The 22,768-nt window shown below is 44.0% G+C and overlaps 1 protein-coding gene across 1 annotated transcript in view; it reads right to left on the reverse strand.

Annotated features, from left to right (window-relative positions):
- The window catches only part of WISP3 (WNT1 inducible signaling pathway protein 3), a 46,908-nt gene that overhangs the window by 2,220 nt on the left and 21,920 nt on the right, over positions 1-22,768 (reverse strand). The window contains exons 3-4 of the mRNA XM_014964431.1: positions 2,418-2,683; positions 1,755-1,997 (exon numbers count right to left, since the gene is read on the reverse strand). Coding sequence (XP_014819917.1) covers positions 1,755-1,997; positions 2,418-2,683 — 509 coding nt within the window. The remainder of the gene's footprint in view (positions 1-1,754; positions 1,998-2,417; positions 2,684-22,768) is intronic.

Here is a 22,768-nt window from a genome sequence, read left to right on the forward strand (position 1 = left end):
GGTGGGGGAAATTTGAAAAAAAAAAAAAAAAAAAAAAGAAAACCACAAAAAAAAAAAAAAAAACCCTGATTTTGGAACCTGTGCATTTAGGTAAGAGTGTGGGCAGAACTACAAGGACACTTGGAAAGTAGAGAGCAATTTAAAGATCTCATTGCAGCAAGCAGATGAAGAGCCTGTCACAGATCTGCAACAAGTAAAGGGAGGTTGAGTGGTTGTTTATATTTGGTATGTTTTTAAAGTGTGACCTATGTACATCCCTATGTATCTAAATCAGGGAAATAGAGTTGACAAGGGAAGCCGGAAAGCAAAGCAAGAGCAGTGAAATGAAACTTAGCATTTGTTATCCAGGCTAAGAGGAAAAGAGACCTTTCAAAATAGGTACTGGCCCTTTGAGCCATCCGTGCAATTCGTGCCCAGGTTGACAGGATTCTGCTGCTGCGCTGGGAAAAGGAAAATTTCAAGGTGCTTTTCCTCAGAGGGAGACAGGGTTCTTTGGGGGGTTTTGCGCATTTGCAGTTCCTCATTTTCTATGCTCTCTGCTGTTTCCAAGTATCTGCTTTAGCCTAGAGCTTCAGTTTTGTTGTCTTTGTGTGGCTCAGTCGATGGCAGCTCAGTGAATCTTGCTGGAATAGCCCTGCCTCTGGTCTGTCTGGGAGCACTGTCCTAATTAGCTGTCCCTCTCTGTCACCTGTGTCTTGCAGCAGGAACAATTAAGTGGGTTTGTATCTAGGTATTGTATCATAGTTTTGAAGTAAAGGTGAGCTTCCTCTTTTATTTTCACTAACTTGTGTAACCACTGCTAATGTGCTAGAAATTGTCCAAACTGAACTTCAAATTTTGTAAGTGGGTCTGTTTGTTTGTAGATTGACATATGTGTGTCTACCTATTTACTCAGTAGTCTTTCACAAAGATTTTCTGATAAGTTTTGAGATCTTTTTCTTCTTATTTTATCAATCCATGATGATGCTACAGGCCATAATTCAAGTTGCCACCAAATAAAAATGGCTCAGCTTTCTGTTACTCACAGTAGGTGTAGTGAAGCTAAGTTTCACCACAGAAACTTGCAGATGTCCAGGGAAGAAGGAGACAACACAAGGGAAGGGATGGGCCAGAAGAGCTGCTTCTGGCAACAGTGCTCCCTTAAAGAGGAAAAGAGCTAGAGTGTCAGCAGCAGAGCAGGAGTGAGTTTAAAGGGAATATCAACTGGCCCTGGCAGAACTGCCTTGATGACTGGTGTATGATTTTGGTCAGATTGAATAGAGGAGAGACTGGGAGGAGGGTTGTCCTTGCAGTGACCTGAAATTTTGTGAATTGATTAAAGCTGCAAGGCAGTCTTCATAATTTCCTGCTTTCTATTGAAAGAGCTCTGCAACATGCTAACGTGTTTATGTGAAAACCAAGACTCACCACCACCACAAAGCAGGCTGCGAAATGGCTGTCCACCAGCAACCCTAATTGGTCTGATCTGATGAGCAGTAACCTTCTGCAGAAAGATGGGTTGAAGGCAGCTTTGGCCAATTCCCTGGTGACAGCAGCCAAAAGGCTTTTTGCTTTTCATATTCACCGGCTTTAAAGAAAAGAGTCTGTGACCTAAGAGTAAGAGGGGTAATTGGGACCGACCAGTCACCCTGGCAATGGCCTTCAGCACGAACTGAGAACTTGCCAGCGCGCTCCCTGCCTGGCTGCTGGAGCCAGGGACACTAAATGCAGCAAAGCTCAGGGACAGAATATTTTACCAGTGTAGCCAGGCACACCTGACATCAGTCTGTAGTTTGTTGATTGAAGCTGCTTGTGCTGTCCTGGGCCACAGATGGACTGTCCGGGCTTCCTTCTGCCTGTGACCCTGGTGCAGGGACTTGCTGCTGGTTTTGGGGTGAATACAGGAGTACATCCAATTGCACCACTGACACACAGGCACTTGTACAGCGGGTTAGGTTGGAAGGTCTGCCCGTTAAGGTAATAAACTCCATTGAGCTCACATCCTACAGCTACCAGATCTGCAAATGGTAAACAGCAGTTACTGACACAGGAGGAGCAGGTGGTTCCTGCTGACAAACTGCTAAAATGTGATCAGCCTTTACTGTACCCACAGCTTCCAGTTCTTCCCAGCCCAAACACTTTTTTTATTATTATTATTTATGCCCAGTGACTACAGCAGCCTGACTTGAAATCAGTCATCAAAGCGTCTGCAAATAACACGCTTGTGCACAATGAAGTGGTTTCACTGGTACATAGGTAAGTTTAAGGCCACCCCCAGCCCTACTCTCAGATTCTCTGACTGCTGGAGGACTCGATTAGGATAACTTGCCTTGCCCAGAGCTGTGCGGCACCAGCAAGCGGAGTTTTCCCCCAAACCCATCCCCCTGGGTGGTCCCACCCTCCTGGATTTCAAGAAGGGAACGTGAAGGAGCACTTACACGCGCACACGCCTGTTTCGTACCGAGGCTCGTCGGCCGAGTAGTCGCAGTAGAGGCCTTTGTGGGGGTCACAGATGTCTGCTTCGTTGCAGGTCTCTCCTGCCTGCTTGGCACAGACCCTACAGCAGCCGCAGCCATCCTTCACCAAGCTCACCCCGGGAGTGCAGGCCGGCACCGGCGGGCACCTGCACGGCCACTGACAAACCTCCTTGCGCTGGGGGACTTCACCGGTTTCGGAAGGTTTTTCTCCAGGTTTCACTGGTGGGCTGTGGAAAAACTTACACACAGTGGGGTGTTTTGAGAGCTGAATGCATTGTGCGTAGCTGGGATAGCATAAATGGAGCTGGGATGGAAAAAGCTGTGAAGTTGTATGAAGACACTTAACATTTCTCATCACAGGGGATCCAAAAAGTGCGAGGCTGTGAGGTTTAGGTGGGAGACACAGGACCAATTTCATCAGTCACTGTCACGTGCTGAGGTGTCATTCCACCAGTGAGCCTGGCCTACTGCCTGTATGCAACACAATTAATTGGTCTTTCCTTTGCCTTCAGTAGAACAGAAGCTGTAGTGGAGCTGAAGTAGGAAAAAAAGTGTTTTAAAGTAGGTGGTGGATTTATTTTAAATATTCCTTCCCACGAGCCTCCTATCAAATTAGTTGACTTTTGATTCCTCCCCCTGTTTGATAGCCAGCCATCGTGCTCTGTGCCACTGCTGATGGCAAAAGCCTTTTAAAATAATAAATCTCTTTCAAGTGTTATTTTTGCTCCAAAATTTGGCTAGCTATTTGGGAAGGAGCATTATAGTATTTACAAATTCTCTTGTCCTGGACACAAAAATTGAATCCTAATAAGGGAGGCTGTAGTTGGACTGAGCTTAATAGGTCATTCTCTAAGAGTGTTATCTGTTTGCATACATAAGTGGTCATTGAATCCAGGGCTTACAGGGCAAAGACATAGCTCTAAGACAGATTTGTATTAGCCGTAGAAAGTCAAGATCTAGCCAGAATTTACTGTTTTCCAGAGTCTCAGAATTCACATCTTTTTTTAAGAAAAGGAAGTCTGAAGTAATTCTTGATGGGTTCATTTTCCTGAGACATTGGGGAAGATTGTCAGCCCAGATAGAATATAGCTATCTACTTTTCTGAAGAACTACATCTAAAGCCTAACAGTCTAGACCTTAGCATCAGATCTTTTCATGCTGCTGATTTGAGCAGAAATGCAGATGGTGATATAGTTATTCATCGCAGATGAGCGGATCCGTAGTGGAGTGGGGGCACGCACAGCCCTTGGCCACCAGCACAATGTAGGGCCTGGGAGCTGCTCTCAGCAGGCAGCTCTGGCTGCCCACAGAGCAAGAGGGAGGGAGGAGATCCAGCCTCTCATAAGGTGCCAGTATCACCATCTACCTTGAAGGAAAAAAAAAAAAAATACTTATATATACTATGTTTTTTTCTGGGTTCATGAAGCCCCACCTCCCAGTTTCTCCCTTTTCCTCCAATCTGGACTCTACTGATGCAGAAACCACCTCCAGCAGAGGCTAAGGGAAAGCTGGGGAAGTGCTGCTCAGTTGGGTTTCCTTTCAGATCAACTTTCCAAAGGGAAGTATCTGCAGAATTCAGCATTTCATATGTTATATCCCATGAAAGCTCTGCAGCATTCTGGAGCTGGCCTAATTGCATGCAGCAGTAAATGACCTTTTAAAAGGCTTTTTTACCACTAATTTCCATTTTTCATAGTCATTTACAACTGTACTTACGATATCATAATCCCCAGCTACTAATGAAGCTCCAAAGTAGAAGCTTTCAAGTTCCTTTGGCTAAATGATTTTAAAGATACATATTAATTCAGAGACAATTATAATAAATGAATATTAACCAATGTCACGTGGCATTCCATGCAGCATGCAGAAGAGTTTCATTAATGTGTTGTTTTGTTAATCATTTGCTGATAAAGGATTTCTTCTAATTCTTTTTACCTAAATGCAGCAATAATACAGGAACAACTAACTTAAGTATACTTTTTTTGGGCAGCTATGCCTTCCCTATAGCTTTCCCTATAGCTTTCCCTATAGCTTTCCCTATAGCTTTCCCTATAGCTTTCCCTATAGCTTTCCCAGCTATAAACCATGCTGTTAATTTGATGAACGTGTGCATTGGAGTGTAAAGCTTCTTAAAGCCTTGTTCCGGAAACAAGAGATGCAGGTGTTCCCACACATTTAGCGCTAGAACAAGACCACGTGGCTGTTTTAGGAAAGAGTTTCTTGCTGCTTTTTTTCTTTTTAAGCAGAACATTATTAGGAATTTGGCCATGTGCCAGCTATATGAGGTTCTGTGGCTTAAATCAGATATCATGTTTCAAAATGGGTATGTGTAGCAGGAAATAATCTGTGTTCTTCAACCAGTAAGTTTAATTTGTATTACAAATTCAAATGTTCTTTAAACCTACAGAATTCTACCTAAGCAAGTGATATTTTTTTTCTCAGCTATTTTTAGGGAAAGTTGTCAACTGAAAGGTGTGAGATTACAAAGTTTCCCAGTAAGAAAAACACCATCAAGCAAATATCTGATGATTTTAACTGTGGAATTACTGAGAAGCTCCATCCCCCTGAAAAATCTTATACAATCTATAAAGTTACAATGAAATTTTAAATTTTGCTTGTAAAATTTACAGGCCAAATATTTTTCTAACTCTTGCTTCCCAAAGTTTCTATGCCAAAAGGATTTATACCACACAAGCCCATCGCATACTTTTCCTGGTCGGCGGATCAGAAGAGGCCATTATGTAGGAACCCTTCATGTAGTGTTTGTTTTCCTATGTTTTAAAGATTCAATAAGGTCTGTTTGGCATAAATAAGCAAATAGCAAAAGTAGGCAATGTATTATTGCTAATGTTTGGTTATCTTAGTCTGACTTTAAATATACAAAAATTTAGCAGAGGGAGACAGGCATTTGAAAATTCTCGATTTGACATTCATTTTGAACGGAAAGGAAAAATACACTGCGTACGCATAAAGTGGATTTTCAGAATGAAGTAAATAAATAATGAAATTGGCCTTTGACACAAATACTTTCAGTGAAAGCTATCACTTAAAATTTTCTCATAACAGACAAAGCATAACACAGCCCCGGTGCCTTCCTCATTTGTAAAACAGCCTTAAGACAGACCACTGTGTACATATATGTATATATATATGGAATATGAGCATGGACAAGATGTATACTTTCTTAGTGCATCAGATAACCATTCGTGCTTATATTAAAAATAAAAAGCAATGTCACTGACAATTTCAGCTTCCCTAACACTTTTTTTTCCACCAAATCATATTAAGGTACAGATTAGAGGCAAAAAGATACCAAAATCAGGACTGATGCAGTAAATAAGCTGCAAATGAAATTTACTCAGGAGTAGGGAACGGTTCCTTATGCTTTATGAGGAATTTGCTTCTCTGAAATTTATGTTGTCATTAAGCAAATAAATGGTTTAAACCAGGACAGGGGGAGGGAGGGAGGGAGAAATCTTTTTCTTCTTTTTAATGAACTTACCTGTTGCGTACAAGGGATGATGAAGATGGTGGGAAAAAGGAGCCACCGCATGTTCCTGCACATTCAGGAGTGAGACTGGGAGATAGGGAACAGGCTGAGCTGTGTCAGAGGAAGCACTGAACACAAAGCTCTCCTCTGTCTCCCTTGCCAACCCTGCTTTCCCCAGCACATGCACGAACACATACACACATTCACACTTGAAATTCTCCGCTTCATACAGAACCAGCTTCACGCTGAAATTTCCAACTGATCCTCTTTTCTCTGCCCAGCACTAGAATATGCATTTTCACACCCTGCTTGATCCCATCCAGCTGCTTCAGCAGATTCTGCCTGACTTAATTGAGGTCAGGTGGGGTGACATCTGATTCTTAAAATCATGCTGCTGGAAATGTAGTGTTATTTTTAACTTGTCTTTAAGTCCATATTACAGGAATTTCTGAAATCTGAAGGGCAGAGCCTAAAATACGTCTATTTTTTGAGACAGAGAAAGAAGATTTTCCCCATAACTTCTGATACATTTTGTCTAGCGGAACCATAGTGTAAAAATTAACACCATCAGTACGTGCTCCCTAAATGGGGAAAGAGATTCTATAGTGTGTTATAACACTAGTGCATATTCTGCACTGCTGCTTTCCATGGAATCCTAAAGGGAAACCCAATTTATAATGTACTTTTCCCTGAAGTCTCACTGCCATGCCACCCTGCTTAAACACAAAAATTCAAATCCCCAGATTTCCTTCTTCCTAATACTAGTGAGGTGACGTGCCTGATTTTTAGGCTAACAGGAGAAGATAAAAGCTCCACCACTGCAATAGTGGTGTTGGGGATTCTCTGGTGAGTGTTTGTCCTCACTCAGCCATCTCCTGCGAAGTCTAAGGGAGGCTGCCAAAGCCCACGCTCACACAGCAGCTCTGTGTGGACAGAGGCAGTGATGGGAGTATCGAATCAAACCCAGGCTGAGCAGTTTTGGTTGCCTCCCCGACTGGGAGCACCACAAGCCCTCTGTAGTTACAAATGAATCCTGAACTGCCCTCCAAACTCTTGAGCAGTCAGCTGTAAATCACTGAAAAACTGTTCTTCTTTAGCACGTCCACTTTGTCACATGCTTCAACAAGCTCCAAACAATACCTAGGTACTGAGTGGATGCTGCAGATCAGCTAATTTCAGTGACATTACTCTGAGTATGCATCTGTTCAGACCAGGACTGACTAAAACCTTGTGTTTGCCATTAAAAGCTTAGGAACACAGCACCTAGGTTTCTCAAAAATCCCTTCTGTATACTTTCAAAACACAGCTTGTTCCATAGGATTGGAGGATAGCTAAGGTTGGAAGAGACCCAGGAGGTTTCTAGTCCAACCAGTGCTCAAGCAGGGTCAGCCCTGAGATCAGACCAGGTTACTCAGAGCTCTGTCTATTTGGGTCTGGAAAACCTCCAAGGCTGGAGGCTGCCAGACCTCTCCTGGCAGCCTTTTGGAGTGATAATAATGAGAAATGCAGGCTGTCTGAGGAGATCCCAGGTACAGTTTTCTCCTGCAGATCCAAAGACACCCCTTTCACCCTCCAACCTGGAAAAAGTAAGGAAGGTCAGAGGACGAGGACATCCATTCTCCTTGGGCATGATGCAGGGGAGCACACAGCGCTCATCTGAAATGTGTTGTTACTCTTTGCATCGCAGAAATAAAGGCTGTGGCCAGTGCAGAGCTGGGAATCTTCTGTGTGAGCTGGCAGAGACTCGTCTGCTGTGGATAACAGTCCCCATTCTCAAGAAACAGGAGAGAGATATTCCTGTAGAATTATCCATTTGTTTTATGTGGTGTATTTTGTTGGAATTCACCTGGAGAGCACGATATCTTCAGGACTGGAGATTGTGAAACTGTGATCTGAGTATAATTAAGCTGATTGATAGAAAGTATTGGGTTTGGGAGGGCTGAGCGGAAGGTTCCTCCTCGAGGAAGACATTCTTGTGGTATAACACATTAAAATGGGATTTTCTGCGTCTGGATGGTTGCCCACGCGTGGTGCAAAGCAACCAGCATGCTTCTTCAGCCCAGGAAGAGTGCTAGGAACAGCACTCTTACTAGCAGGACTCAGCTCTCCAAAGCGATAATGTGCCTTCGTTGCCTCTCCCTAACAAATGCATTAACTGAGGCTGGATTAACTGAGCTTGCAGTGCTGAACCCTGAGTGAATTTAATAGGGAGCCGTTAAGACCACAAAGACAACACCACTAACTCCTTTGCATAAATAATGCACCAATGTTTTGACGTAGTACTAGAGTCTGTGTCTCTGCTAGGATTGGCTCTGATTTAAATAAATGGATGCTGTGTGCCCTTTTCCTCTCCACCAGATCTTTAGTGATCCCCAACTTCAAAATTAATGTTCTTAATGCCATGTCCAGACTTAGCAATAGTTTGTCTGTATGCATCCTTCTTGCCAAATCTCCCTTGCAGATTTGATTACATAAAGCATCATTCATTTCCTGAACTAAACCTGCTCTGTTATCTGGTGCCATTCTAATACTACCCTGAAGGAAAATGTAATTTGGTTATATATTCAGTGATCTCTACATACTGCACACATTTCTTTGGTGCCGAAAAATCATCTTCCTGTCTGTGAAATATGCCATGTAAATCCATTGTCTGAAGGGATGGAAGAGTATGGGATATAAACCCACAAATGAATATAAATATGCATTGTAACAGGATACCCTGTCTTAGACAAAATGCCAGAATCATTATTGATATTTGTTATGGGCCAGGATTTTCAATACTCCCTACTGGGCTTGGTGGAGTTATTGTGTCAAAATCCAGCAAAGCCAGGGCTGAGTTCAATCATTCCCAATTGTGGGGTGTCAGTCACAGACACACACCAGAGCTGGGGCTCACCTTTCAGCAGGAAGGTTTTAACATGTTGTCCTGTTTTGTCGCTCTTTGTGTATGGATGTTACAAAGAGATTCCTCTGTTTCAGTCACTCAAACCCACTGTCTGTGGATTTTTGCTCAAAAAAAAATAAACAGATGGGTAAAAAGAAATAGGCACATTATGTGAAAACGTATTGCCCTTGGCTCTCCCTGTCCCACATGCTGTTTGCTCACTTGGGCTTTGCAAAGAAGCCACCTTCTTCAAAACAACTGTGCTCCAAAACCACCAGTGGACTTCACTCATGCTTGCTATCAATGGCAGCTTGGCCACCCAGAGGCACAGACACCTCACTGCTGGGAGCAGCAGAGGTTGCCCCCGGGACAGCATGGGGTGCCCCAGGTCCTGGGCTTAGCCATGCTCAAATGTGCAGTGAAGTTCCCAGCTGGGTCACTCAGGCCTGGTGCTTCAACGGTCTTTGCAGAGGAGCCCCTCATCCACCACCGACAAACTCTTGTGAGGTGACTCCATTCTTGGCTGGCCAGCAGCTCAACTTTTGTAAATTTGGGCCATTTTTGCTTCTTTTCAAATGGTGTTCAGAGATGAGTTGTACTCAAAAAGGCTCTGTACCTCTCCTCCTGGAACACCACCAATAACAGCACGTTCCTCAACGCAGCTGAGTAAGGAACCTCTGAGATGATGGGGATATTGCCAATGGGATGGAAATTCATCTCATCCTTCATAGCCACTCCAGCAAGGCCATGTACAACACAGATCCCTGTCAGAGGGATAGAAATGCTTTGTACAAAGACGGCTATAACACGTTCCCCACAGTGTGCTGCTGTTTCTATTTCAGCTGTTGTCTATTTCTAAACTAATTTATAAAACTTCTCAGAGCTATAACATGCTACCTGATTTATGAAGGTATTTATACGCTGATTTAAGATGTCTAGGCCCCGTTTTCAAAACTGACTTATGCACGTAGTTGTCTATATCCTATTTTCTTCTAACAGGCCTTAGACACAGATAAGATGACATAAAGTGCCTGTATTCCTAAGGACACATCTCTGAAATGTTTCATCTTTCCACGACCATCAACCATGTGAAACAATAAACTCTCAGAATTATTTAAGTTGAATATTCATCAGCAAATAGAGGCTGAGATTTCATTTTTCTTGTTAGCAGATCATTTAAAAATATCTGTACCTGCTGAACAGGCTTAGCCTGTGCTCTGCCCAGCTCTCTGAAGCAGACTCTCTGCAATCAATCCAAAGAGGCACAAACTATAAAATAAAGGCCAGGAAGAGTGAAGGCAGAGACAGGAATAAAAATGAAGACAAATTGGGGACCCAGCAAGCAAGGCAAAGAAGTGTAACTGTGCTGAGCTAACCTATTACACGCTGGAATTGGCCAATTCTGCGTACAGCGCAGCGGCTCTGCTTTCTCGTTTTAATTTGATGCTGAATTCACTGTGACAGAATAAACTCGAATCAGCCCAAATCATATCCGCAAAGCAGCTTTTTCTCCTCATAGCCTGGCTGTGTGGGCACCCCGACAACAGCAGCTCCAGCCTTGGCTACCTCTCTGCCCCCACGGCCGGCCAGCGCTTTGCAGAGCCGGCAGCAGCTGCTCCGCGGGGAGAAGCGCCGGCAGGAGAAATATCTGAGCTCGGCGGCTGATCCCGTGTGGCAGGAGACATGCCAACTTCTACCCAGGCTCGTATGAGTCTCAAAGGGTTTCCATTGTTAGTTGTCAGAGGAAATAGTAAAGCAGCTTCCCAAACTCCTGGGCTATTTACACACGTAGTTTGTGCGCCAACGAAAAAACGTTCCCGATGGAAATGAAAATAAGGTCCCAGCCAACATCCTACCCAAACCTTCCTTGAGGGGAAGGCATGGGAGAGACATAGAAAAATAGTTGTTTTTTTTTTCCCAAACCACTGGTTGGGGATTTTTTTTTTATTTTATTCCCAGTACATACTTTAGTAACCTTTTAAAAAACATCCCGCCTATATACTGGTGTATTCCCACTGCTCCCACCAGATTTATTTTGCACAAAGTCATCCAAAAGACAAACTCAGTTCTTCAGTCCACAGGGAAAGTATATTATACTCTTTAGGGACCCAGAGACACCCAGAGATGATGGGGCACTGGCTTGATCTGGTGCCTGTTTTGCATGGCAAGTGTCCCAAGAGGTGAGAAACCCCCAGCAAGGGGAAGGGAGGCTGTGCCCACTACTCTTCTTCCCACTGGTGCAGTCACCTCCACCTCTCTCCTCCCACATACAAGGCAGCTGCTCCGAGTTTCAGAACTGAAAGGATTTGCTCCTTCATTGACTGGGTCCATTAAAAATAGCAGAAGCTGGGGAACAGGTGGTGGAGAGTCTGAAGAGCAAACACTGGGTGAGCACATCAGATCTGGTGACAGCCTGTATTCAGGACTGCAGAAAGAGCACAGCAGCATTCTTGCCCCAGCCCTCAGATTGTCTCACATAAGCTCTAGACAGTAATGAAGTATCCAAGAGAAAAAAAATCCATACCTCTTTATTGCATGGGCATGGAGAATAGTATCACATTTCTTTATTTTTCTATGTAGAATCTCAGCTCAGCACATGTGTAAGAAAGAGTGGAAAAAACCACGGGAAACTCAGTTTAAACAGCCTCATTTGGTTTCTTTTCAGTTTCCTCTATAGAAAAAGCATCAAAATCTACAAAACAGCCAAGTAAAACCCTACATGAACTCAAACTCTCCAGAGGGCTTGCAAGTTTGCCTAGCTTGCAAGAAAGTGTTGCTGAGTTGTGTTGGGTTGACTGCCCCAGCAACTTAGTTGCGTAGTTACCCTTCCTTTTTCATGCCTACAGCAGAATTCACTGTAAATCATCAAGGAAAATTAAAATAGCCACCTCCGTTGCACAGCTGTGGCCATTTACTTCATCCAAATGTTTTGGTCCAAGTAGCATGTCCACCACCTGAATTAAGGCTGAAGTAAGGAGAAGAGATGGCAGGCAGGGTTGGCTGGTGGGTTGTCCAAACCTTATTTGCCACGTGGGTGGAAGTGGGAAAGAAAAAAAGCAGGAAAGGGTTAAGGCAGAAGTCTCCTAGTGAATGACTACATCTGGCTCAGTCATCTCCAATCCGGAAAAGCCCACAGGAGAGCTCAAACATAAACAAGTGAATAATGTGTCTGAGATCCAAGGCTCTCAGTCCCATTTTGCAGAAAGGATTATTTCATTTGCATTTTCTATACATGAGTCATGACCTATTGATAGCTACACAAATCTCTGTATGGCTTCTGAGAAAATTGGGCCTTGGAGATGACCCTGTACTTTTTTTTTTTTTTGCCACATTAAAATTCTGGCTCCCCATCCGGTGGGAACCATGGTGCTGACTGCTGGTGGGACCATACAGTAGCTGAGAGCAAAACCAGGGGAGTTTAAATGGGAAAGGTGAGAGAAACAGGTTTAGTGCTTCTGGAGCAGTCTTGGGACCAGCTGGTCTTGGGACCAGCTTTGGAGCTGATGTCCCCTCATAGCTGCCTTGGGTAGGCTTGGGGGGTGCAGGCACAGCATCTAATGCCCTGCCTTGCCTGATCTGGTGAGCCATCACCGAAGGAAGGATACCCTGGAGGTACCTGCACAGATACCCAGGAGGCGTCTGGACAAACCAGGCACACCCCCACACTGTAAAACTAGGAACAAATAAGGAAAAGAGAAGAAAACTTTTCCAACAAAATTAAAAGCAAGAAAGATATTGGGATTTGCTTTTATATATCTTCAATAATGCATGGATCTTTTAGCTCCTGTCTTTTAAAATCTCTTGCAGACCACCTTAAATCCACTGGAGAAGTGCTCAGTCTTGCATTAGGTACAGCCCTGCCATCTGTCGGATTTTTTTTTAAATTAAACGCTTGTTTAATATAAGAAAAAAAAAAAAGAACTGACAGCAGTTGCTTGGTTTTTTATTTCAGTCAAATACGTTTGCTTTCCTAAAGGATTTCAGAAACCAGCAGCAACCTTGACATTTCCTGGGGAGTCCAGTTAATCCAAGGCTCCAGCCAGCCGGCTTGTGCTCAAGGCTGTGCTCCTGCCTTGAAGCCTGTCTCACCAAGGTTGTAAACCAGCTTCAGTGATGGCAACATCCTGCTTCTGTGGGCATCTTCCCACATGAAAGGTTCCTTTTAAGAGAAAAAGGTTGTTTTTTTCACCTAAGACTGACAGATCATCTGTCGTGTATGTTTGTCTAGGCTCCAAAGAGACTTTCTGGGCGAAGAAGACCAGGGTAATAAAATATCCTTTAACCTAACAAAGATAGGGTTAATAACACCCAGCAATGGGCATCTCAAGCCAGACAAATTCTTGTTAGACACAAATATTTAAGAGAGGATGGACTATAACACAATATATGGAGGGAAGTAGTAGGTCTCTGAATTTCTAGGGTGAGATTCCCCTAGGTGTCCTCCAGTGGGGACAGCTACATGTCATCTAGGGAACATTTCTGTCTCTGTAGAGCAACAGGCATTTCCATGGTGCAGTTCATTTCTTCAAATGGACCCTTCATCCTCAGGAGGAGATGAATTACATCCTTGAAACACCTCTGTACCTTTTTCTTTCTAGTGACGATGCAGGGATGATAAATGGTCAGAGAAGTACACCTTTCATATCTAGGCATCTCTCTGGCAGAATCATTAGAATGAAACACAAATAATGATGCCCAAAGCTCAGGTGACGACGTACAGTGTAAAACTTGATGCTTAGATGTCCTCAGGTGATTTCATAGTCCCTTCTGGACTTGCTTTGTCTGTTTCTGGGGCTGGCACAACAGAAAAGCCACAGACCCTGAAGCTGTCATTAGAGGTCATGGCCAGCCCATGGTCTCGATGACCTTGAAAAGTGCTTTTGATTCCTTGCTCTCATGAAAGGCAATGGGAGGGAATACCCCTCGACAGTGCTCAATGTCCAGTCACAGGAGAAATGAGCCGCAGATACCCAGCAAGCGCTTGCTCCGCAGCCCAGCGCAACACCCAGCACTAACTCCTTCCTTCCAACATGAAGAGGGTTATAAAAAAAAAAAAAAGAGATGAGATCAGAGAGCCCCTGAGCATGGAGGATATGTTCATTACCATCGTTCTGATTCAAGCTTCTGATGATTTTGACTATGTCTACATTACTCATTCACTCCAAACAGAAGAAATGAGCATTCTGGCCTCTGTTGTCATAGACTTAAGCTACATTCAACAGTGAAGAAGCCCCAAGCAGATGGATCAAGGTAAGGTTAGTTAAAACAGCAACTGGACCTATTTCCTTATGAAAATATGAAAGGCAAGATTTAGAACCTACAGGCAATGGCAGAAAACACTCCCTAAAGTAAGCTGTTGGAAGTGGGATTTTAGAATTTTTAGAAAAGTTGGTGTGTTCACAGCAGGGAGCTTGCACTGTTCTTCCCATAGTTTTGTCCAATTTCACACCACAACTCTTATTGCTGTGTCAAAAACAGGCAAATTTGCACTTTGAAAGCCGGCAGGCAGCTAAAGAAAGCCATGGCAGAAACAACAGGAAAATCTCCTATCTAGTCTGCAATTGAGAGGTTTACCCACCCTCTAGAAGTTCTTCCCCACAACAGAATCATTCAACACCTCTGGGGAAACTTTGGTCCTGCCCTGACTGCAGCTGGAGCCTGACAAAAATAATGGAGAACCCCAGTAGAAATGCTTCCCTGAGTCATGTATCTGATTCACATGAACTTTGCCCAGCCGTGTAGGAGGCTGGAGGGGAGGACTAAAAGACACACCAGTTCAGGCAGCTTGGCCACACCATCTAAATTAAGGAGGTTACATACAGATCATACTACCTCAGCTCCATGCACAGCCCACATGGTCTCCAGGCATCTTCAAAGCATTGGACCAACCTAGACATTTCCTCAGTGATGCTGGACCTCCAGCCACTCACACTCTCCCAGGTACAGTTCAGGACCAGGCTGGGTCTGGCACCCTTCACAGCAGTTAGGGCAGAGACACTGATCCAGTTTTGGGGAAGTGAATTTAGCAGTACGGATCTGAGCTGTGCTGCGCCTGCTGGCCTCAGGGCCAGGTAATCCTCTCTGGTCTGTTTTAGTATAATGGAGAGACAGCCTCTGGGTCTAAAACACACCTGACCATTTTTCCACCTATTCTGCTAACGGGATCTAGAGTAGAGTCTCCTACTATGCATTAAATCAGGAAATTACTATCATTAAAAATCACTTTATTCAATCAGTTTTATCGTTGTCTGGCAATTACCATCTTTTGCCTTCAAGTGCACACTGAAAATGTGTCTACGTGACTGTCAGCTCTTTGTAGGTCTCATGGAAATACCAAGTACACCTTTCAAATGTCTAGCTGGGGTCCTGCAAACAGAGTTGCCATGGCAGCACAGAGATCTGGCACGGCAAGACACCTTTGCTTGCCTTTCCAAAGGTGACAAACCATTCAGAGCATCTAATGGATACTTCTTTAAAACAAACTGGGCCTAAAGAAAACGCAGCTCACCCCACTCTCTTAAAGCATCAACCTGAGACCTAAAATCACTAGTCACATAAGGAAAGGGGTAAGCCTGCGGTGTGAGAGGCCCATTGGGATCAGAGACCCATGTAAGCCTGACACAAAATCAGAGCAAGCCCCCAGCAATGAGGACACAGCCGTGGTGTTGCTGCCGGTGGCTGGAGCAGCTCTAGGCTCAGCGGTGCTGCAGTTCTCCCCTCAGCCTTCTGCAGATGGCTGTCACGCCAGCAATTACTGGTACTGAAGCTACCTGATTTAATTCTCCTTCATTACTTTCCTTCTGACGGGAGAAATTACTGCACTTGGAAAGTAAACAGTTTTTGTTGCCGTTCTGCATAGCAGTGCTGCTCTAAAGCATCTAGAAAAAACACACATAATGCAGGAAAATAAACAATACTGAACACCAGTTGTTAGTATTTTCATCATACCATAGGAGCGCCTAAAGTTTGTCTGGAATTACAAAGAAGACAGCTGAGAGCGTCTGCCCTCCGGGACCTCTGGCCTCAGTTCTTCAAAGGCTTCAGGAGGTGCTTTCATCTGCCCAGAGCAGAGGGGCTGTTTGATGTGCATAAAGGTTTTTGTCTAAGTATTTGTAGGGACAGAGCCTGACCTGGTGAGCAGGGAAAATGGAGAAAACTAGTAAGAGTAATAGAGGAGTTCAATCTTGGTTAGACAAAATCACAGCTGAGGTACTCAGCAGCATCAAAAGCCATTTATGACCAGTAACTTCTGTCCCTATGCGAGAGGAACACAGGACCTCTTCTTAAATGTTCCAACTAATTGAGTTCCATCAAGACCTGATGATTCAGAGGGATGCAAACATCCCCAGCTCCATCAAGTTGCTTACACTATACATGCACAACCGTGCAATGATGAACACAGGGAAGGAACAGGGAATCCTTCCTGATTTATGCCCTGAACGAATCACAGAATCACAGAATGATACAGGGTTGGAAGGGACCTTTGGAGCTGATCTAGTCCAATCCCTCTTCCAGAGCAGGATCACTGCATATTACACCTCAGGGAACTTAACACAAAGTTTCTGTGAGAAGAGGTTGCCCCATATGAGCTACAATTTTGTGAATCTTTTCTCACACTTGTTTGCAAATATCTTTTTTTTAATCTACGAGCCCCTCAGATTTTGTTCTGATTATCAGGGAAAAAAAAAACCACAGCAAACATGAAAGGGGATTTGTTGTGATATTCTTGGGTGGCCTCAGCTCTGAGAGGCAACCACCGAAGAATTCTTTTTATAGCAACAACAGCTCCAGTGTCACCTAATAGGGACTGAGAATCTGGGTCCTGATAAGGGGGAGGTCTTGCAAAGAGACATTTCCAGACGTGACTCTGCTTGGCACGGTGCCGCACATTGGGCTTCAGCAGGTAGGAGAGGAAAAGGCAGCATTGGTGCATCTGGGTTAGCACAGCCCTTCCCACCCTGAAGCATTGTGACTCAGTGGTCAAAAGCCTCAGAGGGACATTTTTCCCGTTGCACCGTGAGTCCTGGTTGTGCATCACACAGGCAGCATCAACGTGGCGTGGCCAGAAAAGTTTGGAGTAGGATTTACAAGTGGAAAAAGCGAGAGGCAGTGAGTGGTGGTATGGAGGGTGCCTGTGGGGCAAGCCAGGGCTTCAGACAGTTGCCAGTGGGACGCAGGCCAGCGGGGCAGTTTACAGAAGAAGAGTTCATGCTGCTGTTGACTTCAGAGCTAACTTTGTATTGTCAGAGAGAGGCAGGAAACTATTGTGATATATGCCCCAGAGACATTTTCAGAAGCTGAGTGAGTAAAGAAGAAGGTATAAGCTCCAAATCTGTTGCAAGACAAGAAATATTAATAATGAATGGATGTTTTTCGGAATGGAAATAGGTTAGTTACTTAGTTTGGACCACAGGGCCGTGGCTTCTTGAAGCATCACCCTAGGACCCATAATTGGTCCTCAACAGAAGAGCAGTCCCACCTCAGCATGCAGGGGAGGAAAAGCAGCATCCTCCTGAACATGGATCAATACTGCCAAATTAGCATGCTCAACAATCACACCACAAACCTCAAAACTCATCAAGTTGTTTTGAAAAGCATGATTAAAAAAAATTAATATTTTTTGTTATTTTTCAGTTTACTCAGTCTCTAGACTTCTGGTCCCTGAGGTCGGTTCTGCAGCCAAAGGGCTACAATTTTTTTCCAAAAATGAAAGCCAAGGTTGTCAAGGAATTGTTTAGTCACACAAACTGAGACTTTAAGAAAAAAAACACCAGAGATCACAAGACTCCTGATAATTTTCTGGACTTGGCATCACACATGATTTGTCATACAAGCCTGCTGAGAAAGATGGTTTCAAAATCTTCAGAAATGCTCTCCAATTTGACAGAAACTCCTGAAGAACTGAGTACTGGATTTTCGTTTTTAACTTTTGCTTTTTTCTCTTTTTTCTTCTTTCTTTTTTCTTTTTTTTTCTTTTTTTTTTTTTTTTTTTGGTGGATTAGTGTGCCACCTGAAGTATTTAGAATGTTTGTATACTTAATGTTTCAGAATTTCACTAGGTCAAGGAGCAGAAAGAGACAGTTTTCTGTCTGTCCAGCTGGATTCAGCTGGAAAACTCTGACTCCTGTCTTCGGTATATTCCCTAGGTCAAATCCTCAAATAATATGAGAATGGAGTAAATACTAAATTGCCTTCTCTTATTGTGCAACTGGACATAGAGAAAATGGGAATAGAGGCATAGTACAGGAAAAATGAGTTTCTAATATAGGTTAAAAGATTTTTGTGAATACACAGTTCTGTTAACCTAGTTAAAGACATAATAAAATTACATAGCTTACTGCCAGTGGGTTAAAAATTTTCTTTAAAAAATGCAGCAAAAATGTGTACTATTTCTCATTTTTTCCGTTTGTGCTGTCAGTGAGATAGTGGAGAAGAGTAGCTAGAAATCAGAATTACATAATCTCTTCTCCAAAGTCTGAGAATATATGAATATATTGTGCCAGGCATTAAAAATGACCCAACACAGGCATTTTTTAAACTGTGCAGTTTATGTGCCTGACATTATGAGGCCTTTTACATCAGTGAGCACTGGGAAGGAGGCAAAAGGCACAGCCATCCCGATGTCCACATGCGTCCTGACATCTACGTGCGGAACTGGTGCCATTGCTCTGTAATTCCAATAAAGTCGTGATCACATAAAGTGTCTCCCCTCCTGCTTCCCCCCCACTTTCATAAATAAACTTCCTGCTGCATTTACTGAGCTACAAACAAATACACTTTTCAGAAACAACGACTGTGGAAGCTGCAGTTCCTCTGCCACTCACCAGTACATGTGTAAGGACACTCAATTAATCTGCCTAGCCTTAGCAATAAAATGAAATTCTGTTTTTATTATAATACTCTAGCTTGCCAATCTCTTTCACTAAAAGAAATTAAAAGCTCCACAATACCTGGCCTCCCAACAGCACATGCACCTTCCTCAAGGTTAAACAGCTCCCATTGCTCTGCTGTCTCTGCTACTTGCATGTAATTATATTTTCTGTGTAAATCTGTGTGTTCCTCATCTCACAGCAATTCATAGGGACATACTCTCGTGGCATACTCTTGTGCCAGCCTTTGGAAATTGTCTGTTTTCCGTGAGATTAAGTTCTTCCCTCCTAATTAAAAGAATTGCTCAAATTTGGCAAAATTAATTGAATATACTATTAGCTAATTTATTTTTAGTTAGACCTAAGGGAAAATCCAATTTTAGATCATGAAGTCTACATCTTCTCCCTTCCCCTCAAGAAACTATTTCTGATGAGCCGAATCCTCCCAACATTTATTACGTCCAGCACCCCAGTACCCCTGCAGGCTGGCTGGAAAGCTGCACACGACCAGTCTACAAACCAAGCTGACCCCACGGACCTGATGAATGGGTGGAGGTGACTCTGGGTGACCACAACTACCTCCACTAGCTTGCATTTTGCCAAAATCCAGGCAGTACTCCCTTACTGTAGCTGTGCTGGCTGTCCCCACTGGTTTTCATGTGTGAATTTAAAGAATTCCCTGGTGAATTAATTGAATATTTGCTTAAGAAAAATGTCTTTGAGGGTAACTATTTCCTTGGAGACTGTAGGATATTGCATTTCTCCACCCTGATGCTTGGTAGCTATCCGCCTTAACAGATTTTAGATGCACTGGTATTTCTCTGCTGAAGCTCTGCTGCTGGTGCACTGACAGTTTCCCCTGTCAGAGCTTTTGTCTTTGTAGAAAATGAGCAGTGTTGCAGTGCTCTCTGCAAGGCTCTGCTGGGAGAGTTGTAAGGAGCACTGTGCATGGACTGCATGCACACATAGCAAAATTGCCTCAGAAATGAACCCTGCTAAAAGGTTAAAGACCAAAACAGCTCCATTTTATCAGCTGGCAGCTGACAAACAGGGACATGATTCTCCCCTCATAAAGAAGATGAAGGTGAAATAAATAAAGAGTGCTGTAATAGCACTCACCTGAGAGGCATCTGGTACTCAGGGCCAAGGCAATACGGGCACACTGATTTTAGGATGACCCTGGCAGGAGCACAGTCCTTCCCAAACGCAGAACATTTTATACAGCAGCAGCCAAAAGGGCAATGCTTCCTTTCTGAACGTGAGTGATTTCAGACACTCAGGCATTATGGAAACCTGAGTCAGGCGGATGTGGAGATAAGGAATACACTTACACCTGAGAGGCTCCTCCTGCCTGAATTTACCTTGGATTATCAACAATGTGTTTACTGCTGCTGTTCGTTCTTTTGTCAGATTCAGTGCGTGCAGAGGGAAGGAAGGAGGTTTCAATGTCATGGGTTTCGTGGACAGCTGAAAACTAGCTGTTAGCAGTAAAAGATACACTTGGAAAGGAGGCTAACCATGCCAGAAATAGAAGATTGCCACGTGTATACATATACACAGCACTACTATGGATGTGTTGCATAGTATATCTAACCTGTTAGTAGCTATTATTCAGGTGAACAAAGAGAAGAAAGACAAAAAAAGAGGGAAAAAAAAAAAAAAAAAAAAAGGAAAAGAAGAAATGAGGATGCTATCACAAATGTACACAATAATTACACCAACTGGTTGCTGGGTCCCCTCCAGCCTTAAGATCAAATTCACTGTCTGTCCAGAGGCAGAAAGTGCCAATGGCTATCAGCAAGGTTGCCCTTCTGCTATGTGAAGTTTCTCTGTCCAGACTAAAAATCTTGTGTGTTGCATAGTATATCTAACCTGTTAGTAGCTATTATTCAGGTGAACAAAGAGAAGAAAGACAAAAAAAGAGGGAAAAAAAAAAAAAATAAAAAAGGAAAAGAAGAAATGAGGATGCTATCACAAATGTACACAATAATTACACCAACTGGTTGCTGGGTCCCCTCCAGCCTTAAGATCAAATTCACTGTCTGTCCAGAGGCAGAAAGTGCCAATGGCTATCAGCAAGGTTGCCCTTCTGCTATGTGAAGTTTCTCTGTCCAGACTAAAAATCTTGTATTCAGTAGCCTGGATGCTGCTGCTCTTATCCGGCCAACCTCAGCTCCCAGCTTTCAGACCATGTTTAAATTTCCCTCACTATAGAGCAAACCAGACCCTCCCGTCACCGTTAGCAGAAAAGCAAATGACCTTGGGTCTGTCCAAACCCCCTTGAGGTGGGTGAAAGGAACCCAGGTCCCCAAAGGGTGGCACCAGCAGCTGCCTCCACCTGCAGCCAACCCCTCTTGTGCATTGAGGCTGTGCAGAGAGAAGCCAGAGCCTGGCCCCAGGGATGTCACCATCTGCCCTTGACATCTTGAAAATGTTCCTTCAAGAGGCTAAGTTCCTCTCAGAGAAGCAGCAGCGGTGCCAAGCACTCATCACCTGGGCACAGGTACCTGCAGTGCCAGCAGCTGAATCACTTGTGCCAGGTAGAAAGAGGGCTCATGGGCTGTGCTTCAGTGGAAATGGCCTCCCAAAGCACCACAGGGCAAGGTTTGCTGCATTTTGGAGGGTCACCAGTGGCTGGGAGCATCATGGACCATTGCAGGCACAGCCTTTGCCAACCAACTTCCCACAGCCAGCTTGCCAGCCGACCAGTACCCTGAGGCCTGAGAACAAAATTCCTCAAAGACTTAGTGATGCTCTCAGCAATGCTGCCCAACTGCTAACTCTCTGGTAATCGGGGAGAGACGGTTTGCAGCTAAATGCTCTGGTGGTGTCTGTGGGGCAGCAGTGACCCACAGGAGCTGCTGCTGGACCCTTTGCTCTGTCCCTGCCATGGGGATTTATCTGCAGGTACAGCAGTGACCACCAGCTCCTGCCTGCTGGGGCTTGTCTCCTCCATGGGGAAGGCTCAGGATTGTAATTTGTCAGACCAGATGCAGCTGTCTGTAGGTCTTTTTTTTTTTTTTCTTTGCAGGTCTTCATTTGCAAATGAGGCAGATGTCAGCTCCAAATGAACATCTGGGATATCCACCCTCCCTTTGTCCTCAGTGGAAAATAAGTACTTTTTGGGTGCAATTCATCTCCTCAGAAAGCAGGGGTTTAAGCACGTCAGATGACTCACATGCAAGAAGCATCTACTGTCCTTCAGCTGAAGGGGGGCATGGGGTGCCCAGGGCAGCAGTAGAGGTGTGTGGTCCCGTCCAAGCAGCACAGGGGCTCCCCAACACCCATCCTGGCTCCCAGTGATCTCCACCCTGGAACTGCACAGAGACCTGCTTTTAGTCCACTGCAGCTTTCCCTCCTGTGAGCACCCTCATGAAGGCCAGGTCAGAATAACCCTTTGAAATGTCAGAGGTTTGAATGTGCAAATCCTGTTCTGTCCTCTGGCTTTTTCCCAAATACCAGAATGTTTGGGCTGTGGTCCTAGTGGAGCACCTGAAGTTAAACCCACTAAAGAAGTAACACCTCAGCCGAAGAAATAACAATGGGATAATTTGCTTCCTTGGTTTTATATCTCCTTAGTCACAAATTTGCTTTTTGCTGCTGTTTCTCATTCTCTTGCAGTATCTTAGTCTAACGGTGACCACCTTAGATTGCAAGGGGCCAAACTATGTTGATAAGTAAATTAGTCAACTGGCCACTTGTGACTCCATGGAACCTGCTGATAACCCTTTGTTACAGAGGGTTACAGATTGTCCTACGGGACTGAGATCATAATCTGGGAGGGTGACATCCAAGGCTTCACCTGTTTTATAGCATAAGAAAAAGGCAGAAGAAAGTTTAATTGCTGCGTTAGAGAGCAGCAAATCTTGTCTATCAGCTTTTCGTTGCTTTCTGCTAAGTGAAAATGTCTGTCAAACTGTCCATCAAATACAGCTGTCCCCCATCTCCCCCCTCCCTTTTTATTTTGAGACAGTCACATTTTTTAACTCTTACTGGAAGGTGGCTGATCAGATATATAAGCAAAAAGATTTCTTTTCCAACCCATACAGAAAATTATTTCATTTCAATC

This window comes from Calidris pugnax, unplaced genomic scaffold, assembly GCF_001431845.1.
Source record: "Calidris pugnax isolate Ruff unplaced genomic scaffold, ASM143184v1 scaffold219, whole genome shotgun sequence".
NCBI classification, from domain to species: Eukaryota; Metazoa; Chordata; class Aves; order Charadriiformes; family Scolopacidae; genus Calidris; species Calidris pugnax.